Raw genomic sequence first — 16,102 nt, 5'->3', positions numbered from 1 at the left:
AATACAGAACGGTTCCGTATTTCACTGAAAGAATAAACGTTTTGTTTTCAAAATGATAGTTTACAGATTTTACCAAATTAATGACCTAAGGCTCGTATTTCTGTGTGTTATTATATTATAATTAAGTCTATGATTTGATAGAGCAGTCTGACCAAGCGTTGGTAGGCAGCAGCAGGCTCGTAAGCATTCATTCAAACAGCACTTTCCTGCATTTGCCAGCAGCTCTTTGCTGTGCTTCAAGCATTGCGCTGTTTATGACTTCAAGCCTATCAACTCCCGAGATTAGGCTGGCAATACTAAAGTGCCTATAAGAACATCCAATAGTCAAAGGTATATGAAATACAAAGGGTAGAGAGAGAAATAGTCCTAGAATTCCTATAATAACTATAACAGAAAACGTCTTACCTGGAAATATTGAAGACTCATGTTAAAAGGAACCACCAGCTTTTATATGTTCTCATGTTCTGAGCAAGGAACTAAAACGTTAGCTTTTTTACATGGCAAATATTGCACTTTTACTGTCTTCCCCAACACTTTGTTTTTGCATTATTTAAACCAAATTGAACATGTTTCATTATTTATTTGAGACTAAATTGATTTTATTGATGTATTATATTAAGTTAAAATAAAAGTGTTCCTTCAGTATTGTTGTAATTGACATTATTACAAATATATATATATACATATATTTAAAAAAATATATAAATCGGCCGATTAATTCGGCTTTTTTTGGTCCTCCAATAATTGGTATCGGTATCAGCGTTGAAAAATCATAATTCGTCGACCTCTACTCCAGAGATGTTAGATCAGGTTCAAGTCCGGGCTCTGGCTGGACCACTCAAGGACATTCAGAGACGTGTCCCCAAGCCACTCCTGTGTTGTCTTGGCTATGTGATTAGGGTCATTCTCCTCCAGTTGGAAGGTGAACCTTCGCACCAGTCCGGGGTCCTGAGCGCTCTGGAGCAGGTTTTCATCAAGGATCGCTCTGTGCTTTGCTCCGTTCATCTTTCCCTCAATCCTGACTAGTCTCACAGTCCTTGCTACTGAAAAACATTCCCACAGCATGATGCTGTCACCACTATGCTTCACCGTAGGGATGGTATTGGCCAGGTGATGAGCGGTGCCAGGTTTCCTCCAGATATGACACTTGGTATTCAGGCCAAAAAGTTCAACCTTGTTTTCATCAGACCAGAGAATCCTGTTTCACGTGGTCTGAGATTCCTTTCGGTGCTACTTGGCAAACTCCATGCAGGCTGTCATGTGCCTTTTACAGAGGAGTGGCTTCTTTCTGGCCACTCTACCATAAAGGCCTGATTGTGGAGTGCTACAGAGATGGTTGTCCTTCTGGAAGGTTCTCCCATCTCCACAGGAACTCTGGAGCGCTGTCAGAGTGACCATCAGGTTCTTGATCACCTCCCTGACGAAGGCCTTTCTCCCCCGATTGGCCAGGCGGATAACTCTAGAAAGAGTCTTGGTGGTTCCATACTTCTTCCACTTAATATGATGGAGGCCACTGTGTTCTTGGGGACCTTCAATGCTGCAGACATTTTTGGTAACCTTCCCCAGATCTGTGCCTTGACACAATTCTGTCTCCGAGCTCTACGGACAATTCCTTCAACCTCATGGCTTGGTATTTGCTCTGACATGCACTGTCAACTGCGGGACCTGATATAGACAGGTGTATGCCTTTCCAAATCATGTCCAATCAATTGAATTTACCACAGGTGGACTCCAATCAAGTTGTAGAAAAATCTCAAGGATGATCAATGGAAACAGGATCCACCTGAGCTCAATTTCGAGTCTCATAGCAAAGGGTCTGAATATTCATGTAAATAAGGTATTTCTGTTTGGTTGTTTTTATAAATGTACATACATTTCTAAAAACCTGTTTTCGATTTGCCATTATGGGGTATTATGTGTAGATTGATGAGGGAAACATTTTATTTAAACCAATTTAGAATAAAGCTGTAATGTAACAAAATGTTGAAAAAGTGAAGGGGTCCCAATACACTGTATCGAATGCACTGTATTGTATTTAAAAAATACTTTTCATCAAAGACATGAACAGCAGGATGTAAATATGGACTTGGAACTAAAGGCTGATCTCCACTTGAAACTAGATTTGATTCCTTACAATTATGAGACTAGTATTCTCACTGGGGATTGGTTAATACGGCAGATATTTATAAATCTCTCATTAGTGATTTTAATAAATCAATAATAACAAGTATTACAGTATGCCGTTATAACCTAAACCTAATCCAGTAAGTGGCTAAAGTTGCGCACTAACCCTTATACTGTAGAACAAATTAATTGTCTAAACACAGATTGACAGACATGTTTTACAGTGTAGCCAAACCCTGAGGACCCTGGGTAATGTGGTGACATGACTCAGTGACTGATGATGTCATGTGACCGTTGCTCACCACCCTCAGTCAGACCTGGGGTAGACCTGGGACAGCAGAACATCCATGTGTCACTGAACACATGCACACGCAAAATGAGTGTGTCACTAATTCACACGCCACACTAGGGACATGAGTGTGTCACTAACAGGATGAGCTGGAGTGTGTGTGTGTTACTGAGGGCTGAGCCACAAGATACATGTGACATTCAATGATTATAAATCCGATCACTTAGCCCTCTTGTTTTCCTCCTCCCCTCCCACTCTTTTCCTCTTAACCCTTTCTGGACTACGTCTTTCTCTAGATCACCTCCTCTTCTCCCCTCTTGTTTTCCTCCTCCCCTCCCACTCTTTTCCTCTTAACCCTTTCTGCACTACCTCTTTCTCTAGATCACCTCCTCTTCTCCCCTCTTGTTTTCCTCCTCCCCTCCCACTCTTTTCCTCTTAACCCTTTCTGCACTACCTCTTTCTCTAGATCACCTCCTCTTCTCCCCTCTTGTTTTCCTCCTCCCCTCCCACTCTTTTCCGCACTACCTCTTTCTCTAGATCACCTCCTCTCCTCCTCTCTTGTTCTCCTCCTCCCCTCTCACTCTTTTCCTCTTAACCCTTTCCGCACTACCTCTTTCTCTAGATCACCTCCTCTCCTCCTCTCTTGTTTTCCTCCTCCCCTCCCACTCTTTTCCTCTTAACCCTTTCCGCACTACCTCTTTCTCTAGATCACCTCCTCTTCTCCCCTCTTGTTTTCCTCCTCCCCTCCCACTCTTTTCCTCTTAACCCTTTCCGCACTACCTCTTTCTCTAGATCACCTCCTCTCCTCCTCTCTTGTTTTCCTCCTCCCCTCCCACTCTTTTCCTCTTAACCCTTTCCGCACTACCTCTTTCTCTAGATCACCTCCTCTCCTCCTCTCTTGTTTTCCTCCTCCCCTCCCACTCTTTTCCTCTTAACCCTTTCTGCACTACCTCTTTCTCTAGATCACCTCCTCTCCTCCTCTCTTATCCTCTCTCTTATTCCCTCCCCTTCCTTGCCTCGCACCCTGCTTCTCTTATCTCAATTAAATTTAATTCAAAGCGCTTTATTGGTAGTGGAAACATATATTTACATTGCTAAAGCAAATTAAATAGATTTTTTATAAGTGAAATAAATGATAAAAAACAAACAGTAAACATTACATTAACAAACATTTCAAAGGAATAGACATTTCAAATGTTATGTACAGTGTTGTAACGATGCGCAAATAGTTAAAGAACAAAAGGGAAAATAAATCAACATAAATATGGGTTGTAGTTTATTATAGTTGTTCTTCACTGGTTGCCCTTTTCTTGTGGCAACAGGTCACAAATCTTGCTGCTGTGATGGCACACTGTGGTATTTCACCCAATAGATATGAGAGGGTTTTTTTTTATCAAAATTTGATTTGTTTTCAAATTCTTTGTGGTTCTGTGTAATCTGAGGGAAATATGTGTCTCTAATATGGTCATACATTTGGCAGGAGGTTAGGAAGTGCAGCTCAGTTTCCACCTCATTGTGTGGGCAGTGTGCACATAGTCTGTCTTCTCTTAAGAGCCAGGTCTGCCTACGGCGACCTCAGTCAATAGCAAGGCTATGCTCACTGAATATTTACATAGTCAAAACCTTCCTTCATTTTGGGTCAGTCACAGTGGTCAGGTATTCTGCCACTTTGTACTCTTTATTTAGGGTCAAATAGCATTCTAGTTTGCTCTGTTTCTTGGTTAATTCTTTCCAATGTGTCTAGTCTCTCTCTCTCCTCCTTCTCTCAAGCTTAATTTAACCCTACCTACAGTGAGCCATAAACACGAAGCTGATGGCTCCCCTCTAACCAGGCATACACACAGATGAATCTGGCTGTCTACAGGCTGCTAGCTACTCAGTGGCAACACAGACCGGTGACATTTCAACCAGTGAGAGAGTAAGCCAGAAAGGTGATTAGGCGGAATCTCACGATGATGATGGTAAAGATGACGACGACGCTGATGAAGAAGTTGACTAACCCAGTACTCCCAGCCTGTAGTTGATTGTGATGACAATGACGTTTCCATAGCTAGCGAGGACACTGCCGTCCATCATGTTGCCGCTCCCTTCAGAATAAGAACCTCCATGGACATACACCATCACTGGCCGCAGACCGCCCTCATCATGGATGTCTGGAATCACACACACACACAAGCCAGATTTTCAGAACGTTCAACAGCTCTTGCAGTATGCAAAGAAACATATGTGGGTGCATGTATAAATACAGTGGGGCAAAAAAGTATTTAGTCAGCCACCAATTGTGCAAGTTCTCCCACTTAAAAAGATGAGAGAGGCCTGTATTTTCATCATAGGTACACTTCAACTATGACAGACAAAATGAGGAAAAAAAATCCAGAAAATCACATTGTAGGATTTTTTATTAATTTATTAGCAAATTATGGTGGAAAATAAGTATTTGGTCAATAACAAAAGTTTATCTCAATACTTTGTTATATACCCTTTGTTTGCAATGACAGAGGTCAAACGTTTTCTGTAAGTCTTCACAAGGGTTTCACACACTGTTTCTGGTATTTTGGCCCATTCCTCCATGCAGATCTCCTCTAGAGCAGTGATGTTTTGGGGCTGTTGCTGGGCAACACGGACTTTCAACTCCCTCCAAAGATTTTCTATAGGGTTGAGATCTGGAGACTGGTTAGGCCACTCCAGGACCTTGAAATGCTTCTTACGAAGCGACTGCTTCGCTGCCCGGGCGGTGTGTTTGGGATCATTGTCATGCTGAAAGATCCAGCCACGTTTCATCTTCAATGCCCTTGCTGATGGAAGGAGGTTTTCACTCAAAATCTCACAATACATGGCCCCATTCATTCTTTCCTTTACACGGATCAGTCGTCCTGGTCCCTTTGCATTGCAGAAAAACAGCCCCAAAGCATGATGTTTCCACCCTCATGCTTCACAGTAGGTATGGTGTTCTTTGGATGCAACTCAGCATTCTTTGTCCTCCAAACACGACGAGTTGAGTTTTTACTAAAAAGTTCTATTTTAGTTTCATCTGACCATATGACATTCTACCAATCTTCTTCTGGATCATCCAAATGCTCTCTAGCAAACTTCAGGCGGGCCTGGACATGTACTAGCTTAAGCAGGGGAACACGTCTGGCACTGCAGGACTTGAGTCCCTGGCGGCGTAGTGTGTTACTGATGGTAGGCTTTGTTACTTTGGTCCCAGCTCTCTGCAGGTCATTCACTAGGTCCCCCCGTGTGGTTCTAGGATTTTTGCTCACCGTTCTTGTGATCATTTTGACCCCACGGGGTGAGATCTTGCGTGGAGCCCCAGATCGAGGGAGATTATCAGTGGTCTTGTATGTCTTCCATTTCCTAATAATTGCTCCCACAGTTGATTTCTTCAAACCAAGCTGCTTACCTATTGCAGATTCAGTCTTCCCAGCCTGGTGCAGGTATACAATTTTGTTTCTGGTGTCTTGGCCATAGTGGAGTTTGGAGTGTGACTGTTTGAGGTTGTGGACAGGTGTCTTTTATAGTGATAGCAAGTTCAAACAGGTGCCATTAATACAGGTAACGAGTGGAGGACAGAGGAGCCTCTTAAAGAAGAAGTTACAGGTCTGTGAGAGCCAGAAATCTTGCTGGTTTGTAGGTGTCCAAATACTTATTTTCCACCATAATTTGCAAATAAATTCCTAAATAATAATAATAAAATCCTACAATGTGATTTTCCTGATTTTTTTTCTAATTTTGTCTGTCATAGTTGAAGTGTACCTATGATGAAAATTACAGGCCTCTCTCATCTTTTTAAGTGGGAGAACTTGCACAATTGGTGGCTGACTAAATACTTTTTTAACCCACTGTATGTAGAGATGGATGCATCCTCCCGCTAACCCCTCTTTACGCTACTTCTACTCTCTGTTCATCATATATGCATAGTCACTTTAACCATATCTACATGTACATACTACCTCAATCAGCCTGACTAACCGGTGTCTGTATGTAGCCTTGCTACTGTATATTTGTGTTTTTCAGTGTTTTTCACTGTCTTTTTACTGTTGTTTTTATTTCTTTACTTACCTATTGTTCACCTAATACATTTTTTGCACTGTTGGTTAGAGTCTGTAAGTAAGCATTTAACTGTAAGGTTAAATGTTGTATTCGGCGCACGTGACAAATAAACTTTGATTTGATTGTGTGTGTGTGTACTGTATATACTACATACCTTCCTCAGTAGGGACGTATATATTGAGGTGGAGGCAGTCTTCACTCTGCTGTGACAGGTATGTGCTGGCTATGTCCAGATTGGCAGAGTACCAGAGAGGTAACATCTCTGTCAGCAGGCTGTGTTCCTCTACAGGCTGGGGACAGACGGGGGAAAACTGGGTGGCGTTCCTCACCCCTGGCCAGGACAGTGGGGGCTCGGGGGGCTGGAAGCGTCTCTCCCCGGTGGGGGGGCGGGCGTAGGGGACCCCCAGGTACTGGACCACAGGGCCCAGCAGGTCAGAAGGCAGGGGGGTCAACTGACCCCTCAGTCTGCCCTGGGACGTGGTGATGACTGACTGGCTAGCAGCAGGGGGGAGGGACAGGACAAGGGAGAGGAGAGGGGGGAGGATGCCCCTCAGTCTGGACAGGGACAGGAACATGGAGAGGACACACAGTAGATAGGAGGGCAGAGAGGGGATAGGGGTGGGGGGAGACGGGGGAGACATGTGGGAGTGTCGGCGTTCGGTTTAGATCAGGACTCCGTCTGAGAGTTTAACACACACTCACACAGCCCTGCTCAGTTTTTTGTGTGTGTTTGTCTCAGAATATGTCTCTCTCCTCCCTGGGTCAGCCAGTCACCTCCCGGTTCTCTTCGTACAGTCACACTGTTCTGCCTGGAGGGAGGGAGATCGACAGAGACAGACAGAGAGAAAAAGCAGAGACAGAGCTTGAATTATATATACATACTGCATGTAGAATGGTTCTCCTCCAAGCGTGCGGGCTGAACTGGGAAAATTCCCTCTTCCACTGCCAGTTGAAAAAAAGCATGCAAGTTTTGACACAGCCTAGTCTGAAAGAGTACAATGCCACAAATAAAGGCGGACTTTGTATAGACATGAAGACCCCATTAAAACAACATGACTGGCCAGAGAGAACAGGCTGCAACCTCTCAGGGTGCAGAGTGGTAGAAACTGAGAGACATGTTCTCCTCTCATGCTCCGACTAAAGAGAAACTGAGAGCAATCTTGGTATAATTTTACATAGCAGCCAGTGGCGACCTGTCATTTTGAACCCCACTTGTTTTTTTGTTGCCTGTTTTGCATGTTATTTTGGCAAACAATGTAAAAAAAAAAATGTAATGAGTTAATAAAGCCACGTACAAACATGCAAGTGCTTCAGCCTAGCTCAGTGCTTTCTGTGGTGTAGGGGCAGCTAGTGGAAAATACAGAGCATAGGGGTTGGTCATCTTCTCTAGTTGTGCCATGATTGGCTCAGTGTTCTGTCACTCATGGGGACACTACATCACCTCAAAATCTACAGGGAGAGCTAGACTTTTCAAGCCCTAACGGGTGCTGTCATAGACTTACATTTGAAGTGCACATCCAAGAATCCTCAAGGTCATTGGCCACAGATAAAATGACGTCAAATCACATTATATCTACTGTAGCTTTGATTGAACTGATCATGTCAACATAATACTTTCAAAATCTTAGCTTCCAAGCTAGACAAGCAGTCATCATCATGACAAAATTTGCCCACAAGAAGGACTGCTGCACCACATTCCTGTTCAAGTGAGCACAGCACAACAGTGATTCCAAAAATGTATTAAATAATAAGTAATGTAATTTGCTAGGGAGATATGTATACTGTAGCTAAGAAAGTAATACTACGTGTATGTTGTGTAGTAAGCTGTTAGTAACCCATGTGCCTCACCCTAATAATTTGGCACCTATCCCCCTCAGAACTTAGCCTACTGTTCTGACTTAGTGGTGCACATGTAGCCTATAGCCTGTTTTAGAGAAACGTCATCATTGAATTTTGAAATAGCTTTCATTGTCTGCTTATATGCCCCCTTTATTTATCCTAGGTTCTGACTTGATGTACAGGGAGAATACGTTAAGAACGGCCCATGATCTGAATTCTGTCGCTATATATTTCAAAAGTGCTGAACAAATAGTTGTATTGACTACGTCCATCTTAGCTCATTCATTAAATGTCTTAATCGAAATTACGATTACCTCTCGTTCCTTTATGCCATAGTTTGTACATCTCAATTGTCAGAAGAAATCACATTTGTTTAAGCAAGTCAACCATATCAGCTATGTTTTTTAAAAAGGAGGTAAATGAGGCTGAATTAACTGTTTCGCTGCCAGACAAGGCTCCGCTGATAGCCAGGTGTAGCGGTGGTAAGGATTCACTCCATGGTGCTGAAAAGAAAGCTCTGCTGTTGGGACAGCTTTATGTAGGCCCTAACAGTTTGTGGGCTCTGTTTGTCACCATTATAGTGCAATTAATGTATTGTTTAGTGTAATGTTGTGTAGTGGCTTTGCTGGCATGCATCTAAAAAAATGTGTGGAGTTAGCCCCACCATGACTTAGATGCTTAAATCACCTACAGCACAGGATAAAATGGTAATAGCATTGCAATATCATGGTAACAAGTTATAGTTAGTTACTCACCATTAGGGCATTATTTTGCCCAGTTACCACTTAACTTCAGTGTAATGATCTATATTATTATTTCAGTGGAATAATAATTTGTGCCTTCATTCAAAATCGACATGGCAACAGTCTTGGCGCTGGCAGCACAGTATGTGCTAGTTGTTGCAATTGTCATTCATGTAATTTCCTTATTGTAATTTTTGTTAAATATCGGTCTTTGGTTTCTAAATCTCAGAAACCCCCTGCCCTTTTGGGGAAATTAGTATGAATGTTTAAAACGTCCGCACAAGTTGTTGTTGTTGCTATAGCATTGATCTTGTATTGGTCGTTCCCATTCGTGCCAACAAAGGTAATTTGATTTGAATCGATTTTAGAGAAAGAGATGGAGAGAGCGCGCGCGAGAGAGAGAAATTAATATGTAACATTTAAATGTTATCTCTTGGCTGTGACTGGTACTGCAGCTGCATCATCAGGTATCATATATCTGGACCTGTATCAGCGGCATATGGCTGGATATTTTAATCAGAGCCCATTCCTCTCCATTCGCTGCAGTGACACCCCCCAGGTGCTACAGGGGCCATGACACCGGTTGTGTTGCTTAAATCATGACGTTTAGACTCAGGACATGTCTAAAGACAATCAACCTTTTATCCATCTGAAATCCAGCTATTTATCTATTATATACAGCCAATAGTGAAATACATTCTATAGCGGGGTTTTAGTCACAAAAATGTGACTGTGAAGCGCAACATCAGATGAATAGTAATGAGCGTACTGTAGCATACAGGACCCCAGGACCCCCCCCCCCCCCCTCCCCCACACACACACACACACAGTAGAACATGGTGATAAATGAGACTCACCGACACACGTCATTGCTCCATTGGTCTGTTCACGCAGCTGCTGCAGTAAAAATGTCAGCTGACAGAGCGTTTCATCCCTCACTGCGAAGAAAACAGAAAAGAAGATGGGGAGAGAGGACAGGAGAGCGGTGAGAGAAATCCTGGGACCGTGTGTCGATGACTGCAGAGCCTCGTGCACCAGCGACGTGCCTGGGGTAAATTCCACCGTTGCCGTGAGCTCCCGGGAATAGCCTAAGTATTTGTGGTCTGAACCCCGCAACAACTGAATACCGTACAGGACGTGATTATCGTTAACAGAAGAAAAAACTACGACGTTCACATCTTTCTCGCTCTCTTTCTCTCTCTCTCTCTCTCTCTGTCTCTCCAGATGCTATTGGACAGTGTTGAATGGAGCCTGCAGCCAATAGATTCATGCACCCTCATCAGCTGGGACAGACACACACATACACACACACCACAGGACAGGCTATCAGTAATCACAACAACACAGCCCATCTTAACTTCTGAATCCATGTTGGGATAACTGTGTCTCAGACAAGATGGAACATAAATGGAATGGGATATCTTCTAAACACTAGGCTTTGCCAAAACCACACATTGTATCATTGCAGCACCAACGGTAAAATACATACAATCACACACACACAACTTTGTGACAAACAACCTTCAATGAAACTAAGTCACAAGATGACATCACATTAGTGTGTTTTTCTGTCTCCAATAACTACCCTATGTCTGTATTCTTTCCTGGGGCCATTCCGGTGGACAGTGTGTGTGTATGAGTGAGAGAGACATGACATGACTCACCCAGTCACCTCAATCCCTAACCCTTAATGTCAGCTCAGTGATTCATGTCCCCTCCCATGACGCTACCCTAACTCTAACCCTAACCCACGATGCCACACAACAAAGATGATTCTCCCTACATAGACGATCTGGTTCTATAAACAAATTATACACTGCACAAATCTGACTTTGTGGCCCCCAAGAGCTAGAACGCTGGTAGGAGCAGTAGGCCTCTGTATGGATGGGATCCTGAAGACGTAGAGGTGTAAATGGTAACAGCTATACTAGAAATACTGTTGTGTGTGTGTGTGTGTCGTTCTTTCAGTGTGTTTGGGAACATTCACCATGTCAGACAGATTTTGTTTCCTCCACACGTTCTCTCCATCCTCTCAGATCCCTGTGTGCCCGCCATCCTCTCTTCACCTTCTCAGCAAACATAGAAAAACATTAACCAAAAACAGGGTGTGCAAACATAAGCCCAAAACAGTACAGTGCATGAGGGTACTTTTATAAACACACAAATCCCTAAAAGGGGTGCCTAGGAGGACAGAGTGTAGTCCTTGTCATTCAGTAGCCTGATATGTCTTCCAATATCAAGCCTGCCTCAGGTGTCTGCTATGAGGCAATGTGAGGACTGGCTCCCTGATGTGGACTTTTAGGAACGCTCATCTCATCTGCAGGTGTCACACACACACACACACAGGCTGTATCACAACCGGCCGTGATTGAGAGTCCCATAGCACGGCGTACATTTGGCCCAGAGTTGTCCGGGTTAGGGCTTGGCCGGGGTAGGCAGTAATTGTAAATAAGAATTTGTTCTTAACCAACTTGCCTAGTTAAATAAAGGTTCAATAAAATAAAAAAACGCCTCTTCCCCCTCAGGAGGCTGAACAGATTTGGCATGGGTCCTCAGATCCTCCAAAAGTTATACAGCTGCAGCACTGAGAGCATTTTGACTGACTGCATCACCGCTTGGTACGGCAACCGCTTGGCATCCGACCGCAAGGCGCTACAGAGAGTAGTGAGTACGACCCAGTACATCACTGGGACCAAGCTTCCTGGACCAGGACCTCCATACCAGGCGGTGTCAGAGGAAGGCCAAAAACATTTTCAGAAATTCCAGCCACCAAAGTCCTAGACTGTTCTCTCTGATACGGCACAGCAAAGCAGTATCGATGCTCCAAGTCTGGAACCAACGGGACCTTAAACAACTTCTACCCCCAAGCCATAAATCTACTTAATAGTTACCCAAATTGCTACCCAGACTATCTGCATTGACCCTTTTTGCACTAACTCTTGACTCCTCACATATGCTGCTGCTACGGTTTATTATCTATCCTGTTGCCTAGTCACTTTATCCCTACCTACAGCTGAAGTCAGAAGTTTACGTATACTTAGGTTGGAGTCATTCCATCTTGTTTTTTAACCACTCCACAAATGTCTTGTTAACAAACTATAGTTTTGGCAAGTCGGTTAGGACATCTACTTTGTGCATGACACAAGTAAGTTTTCCAACAATTGTTTACAGACACATTATTTCACTTATAATTCACTGTATTACAATTCCAGTGGGTCAGAAGTTTACATACACTAAGTTGACCGTGCCTTTAAGCAGCTTGGAAAATTCCAGAAAATGATGTCATGGCTTTAGACATCCACAGGTACATCAATTGGAGATGTACCTGTGGATGTATTTCAAGGCCTACCTTCAAACTCCGTGCCTCTTTGCTTGACATCATGGGAAAATCAAAAGAAATCAGCCAAGACCTCTGAAAAAAATTGTAGACCACAAGTCTGGTTCATCCTGGGAGCATCTTCCAAACGCATGAAGGTACCACTTTCATCTGTACAAATAATAGTACGCAAGTATAAACACCCTGGGACCACACAGCCGTCATACCGCTCAGGAGGGAGACGCGTTCTGTCTCCTAGAGAAATCAATCCCAGAATAGCAGCAAAGGACGTGGTGAAGATGCTGGAGGAAACAAGTACAAAAGTATCTACAGTATATCACAAAAGTGAGTACACCCCTCACATTTTTGTAAATATTTGAGTATATCTTTTCATGTGACAACACTGAAAAAAAATGACACTTTGCTACAATGTAAAGTAGTGAGTGTGCAGCTTGTATAACAGTGCAAATCTGCTGTCCCCTCAAAATAACTCAACACACAGCCATTAATGTCTAAACCGCTGGCAACAAAAGTGAGTACACCCCTAAGTGAAAATGTCCAAATTGGGCCCAAAGTGTCAATATTTTGTGTGGCCACCATCATTTTCCAGCACTGCCTTAACCCTCTTGGGCATGGAGTTCACCAGAGCTTCACAGGTTGCCACTGGAGTCCTCTTCCACTCCTCCATGACGACATCACTGAGCTGGTGGATGTTAGAGACCTTGCACTCCTCCACCTTCCGATGATCTCCGCACATGTGGTTCCCACCGTGAACCATGGCGGAGGTGGTATGATGATGCTTTGCTCGTGACACTGTCAGTGATTCATTTAGAATTCAAAGCATACTTAACCAGCATGGCTACCACAGAATTCTGCAGCGATACGGCATCCCATCTGGTTTGCGCTTAGTGGAACTATCTTTGTTTTTCAACAGGATAATGACCCAACACACCACCAGGCTGTGTAAGGGCTATTTGACCAAGAAGGAGAGTGATGGAGTGCTGCATCAGATGACCTGGCCTCCACAATCACCCGAACTCAATCCAATTGAGATTTGGGATGAGTTTGACAGCAGAGTAAAGGAAAAGCAGCCAACAATTGCTCAGCATATGTGGGAACTCCTTCAGGACTGTTGGAAAAACATTCCAGGAGAAGCTGGTTGAGAGAATGCCAAGAGTGTGCAAAGCTGTCATCAAGGCAAAGGGTGGCTACTTTGAAGAATCAAAAATATATTTAGATTTGTTTAACACTTTTTTGGTTACTACATGATTCCATATGTATTATTTCATAGTTTTGAAGTCTTAACTATTATTTTACAATGTAGAAAATAGTACAAGTAAAGAAAAACCCTTGGATGAGTCGGTGTGTCTAAACATTTGACTGGTACTGTACATATCTACCTCAATTACCTCGTACCTTTGCATATCAACTCGGTACTGGTGCATTGTGTATATAGCCAAGGTGTTGTTAACAATTGTGTATTTCTTCCTTGTGTTATTATTGTACTCTCTGCATTGTAGGCAAGAGCCGGAAGTAAGCACTTCATTGTTCATCTACACCTGTTGTTTTCAAAGCGTGTGACAAATAACATTTTACTTGATGACACACAGGGAGTGGAGCGATGCTGCACTCTGCTGGATCATAAACGTAGAGGCAGTTTATATGTGTTATATGAAAATTCAAATCTATGAAACTTTTAAACAACATTTCAACAGACTCAACAATGTATGCAACATAATAAACTCAAAACTTGATTCAGTAAAAAATAAATACACTTGTGACTTGATTAATAAGGACATTCATTTTCTGATGCAAAATATTTTGCTATGCTGTGCCCTACTGAACACACCCTGTATTGGTTTTACAGTGCATTCGGAAAGTATATTCAGACCCCTTGACTTTTTCCACATTTTGTTAGGTTACAGCATTCTAAAATTGATTAAAAAAATAAAATAATTGTCATCAATCTACACACAATACCCCATAATGACAAAGCAAAACCAGATTTTTTTGTAAAATTTATAAAACTTAAAAACTGATATATCACATTTACATAAGTATTCAGACACCTTACTCAGTACTTTATTAAAGCACCTTTGGCAGCGATTACAGCCTCGGGTCTCTTGGGTATGATGCTACAAACTTGGCAGACCTGTACTTGGGTAGTTTCTCCCATTCTTCTCTGCAGATCCTCTCAAGCTCTGTCAGGTTGGGTGGGGAGCATCGCTGCACAGCTATTTTCAGGACTCTCCAGAGATGTTTGATTGGGTTCAACAGCGGGCTCTGGCTGGACCGCTTAAGGACATTCAGAGACTTGTTCTGAAGCCACTCATGTGTTCTCTTGACTGTGTGCTTAGGGTCGTTGTCCTGTTGGAAGGTGAACCTTCGCCCAGTCCAAAGTCCTGAACGCTCTGGAGCAGGTTTTCATCAAGGATCTCTCTGTACTTTGCTCCGTTCATCGTTCCCTCCATCCTGACTCGTCTCCCAGTCCCTGCCGCTGAAAAACATCCCCACAGCATGATGCTGCCACCACCATGCTTCACTGTAGTGCCAGGTTTCCTCTAGGCGTGATGCTTGGCATTCAGGCCAAAGAGTTCAATCTTGGTTTCATCAGACCAGAGAATCTCGTTTCTCATGGTATGAGAATCCTTTAGGTGTAGGGAAGTACGGGTTAGTAAGCATGACTCCAAGCTGACCTTGATGCAGTGGGCTCTGGCTAACTCTTTAAACTGCTTTAAGACATCCTACCTGCAAGTCCTGGGCGGGTCTTGTGAAGCTCTCCAGCTCCAACCATTGGTAGAGTTTCTCTGGCTCATGGACAGGAGTGGGGAGGAGTGAGCCAGTCAGAGAATAGTATCTCTACCAGTGGAGGCTGCTGAGGAGAGAATGGTTCATGAATGGCTGGAACGGAGTAAATGGAATGGCATCAATCACATGAAAGCCATGTGTTTAATGTATTTGATACCATTCCACTAATTCCGCTCCAATCTTTACCTCGAGCCCGTCCTCCCCGATTAAGGTGCCACCAGCCTCCTGTGATCTTCACTGACAAGTCACATGCTCATGATATCCAATCAACCCTCTCACCAATACCAGGCTGGGAGTCAGGACCTACACACACAATCATCAGACCACACAATATTAACACACAATCATCAGACCCCTCACAGGCACACACACAATATTAACACACGCAATCATCAGACCCCTCACAGGCACACACACAATATTAACACACGCAATCATCAGACCCCTCACAGGCACACACAATATTAACACACACTCATCAGACCCCTCACAGGCACACACACAATATTAACACACGCAATCATCAGATCCCTCACAGGCACACACACAATATTAACACACACAAGCAGTGGCCCCATTTAGACACCATGCATGGCAGGCTGGTACTGAACACACACACAGACAGAGATGGGATCCCATAATTCTGTAGATTGACATACTGAAGGCTAATGCGTGAAAGATCTAACTCTTGAGAACAGTTCAGCTCTGATCTCTCCACCAGAATTGGGGCTGCCGAATGAGTGTGTGATCCGTTTTCCTTGCACTATGGTCCGGCTGTCGAAAGTGTTCCACCATCATTGTTGTTTTTTTAATACTAAAGAGCTTCCATGAGCCTTTGAGCCACCATGGTCATAGCTGGGGTGTATTCATTAATTTGATTCTGTTGCGAAATATTTTGCAACAGAAACCGTTTTTTCTCAAACTGAAAAC

The 16,102-nt window shown here is 43.3% G+C and overlaps 1 protein-coding gene across 2 annotated transcripts in view; it reads right to left on the bottom strand.

Annotated features, from left to right (window-relative positions):
* The window catches only part of LOC110520352 (neuroligin-4, X-linked), a 30,899-nt gene extending 16,214 nt beyond the window's left edge, over nt 1-14,685 (bottom strand). The window contains exons 1-5 of one of the 2 annotated variants that reach the window (XM_090230140.1): nt 14,517-14,685; nt 11,036-11,114; nt 9,906-9,986; nt 6,621-7,275; nt 4,414-4,566 (exon numbers count right to left, since the gene is read on the bottom strand). In XM_090230140.1, the coding sequence (XP_090086266.1) occupies nt 4,414-4,566; nt 6,621-7,107 (640 nt within the window). In that variant the 5' untranslated portion in view covers nt 7,108-7,275; nt 9,906-9,986; nt 11,036-11,114; nt 14,517-14,685. Of the gene's footprint in view, nt 1-4,413; nt 4,567-6,620; nt 7,276-9,905; nt 10,288-11,035; nt 11,115-14,516 lie in introns of those variants that run through there. The other variant, XM_036974880.2, reaches the window with a different exon arrangement.
* Nucleotides 14,686-16,102: the final 1,417 nt, after the last annotated feature.

This window comes from Oncorhynchus mykiss, chromosome 3 (genome assembly GCF_057628025.1).
Source record: "Oncorhynchus mykiss isolate SJ-2025 chromosome 3, ASM5762802v1, whole genome shotgun sequence".
In the NCBI taxonomy this organism is placed as follows: Eukaryota; Metazoa; Chordata; class Actinopteri; order Salmoniformes; family Salmonidae; genus Oncorhynchus; species Oncorhynchus mykiss.
This window is presented reverse-complemented; position numbering and strand designations above follow the sequence as displayed.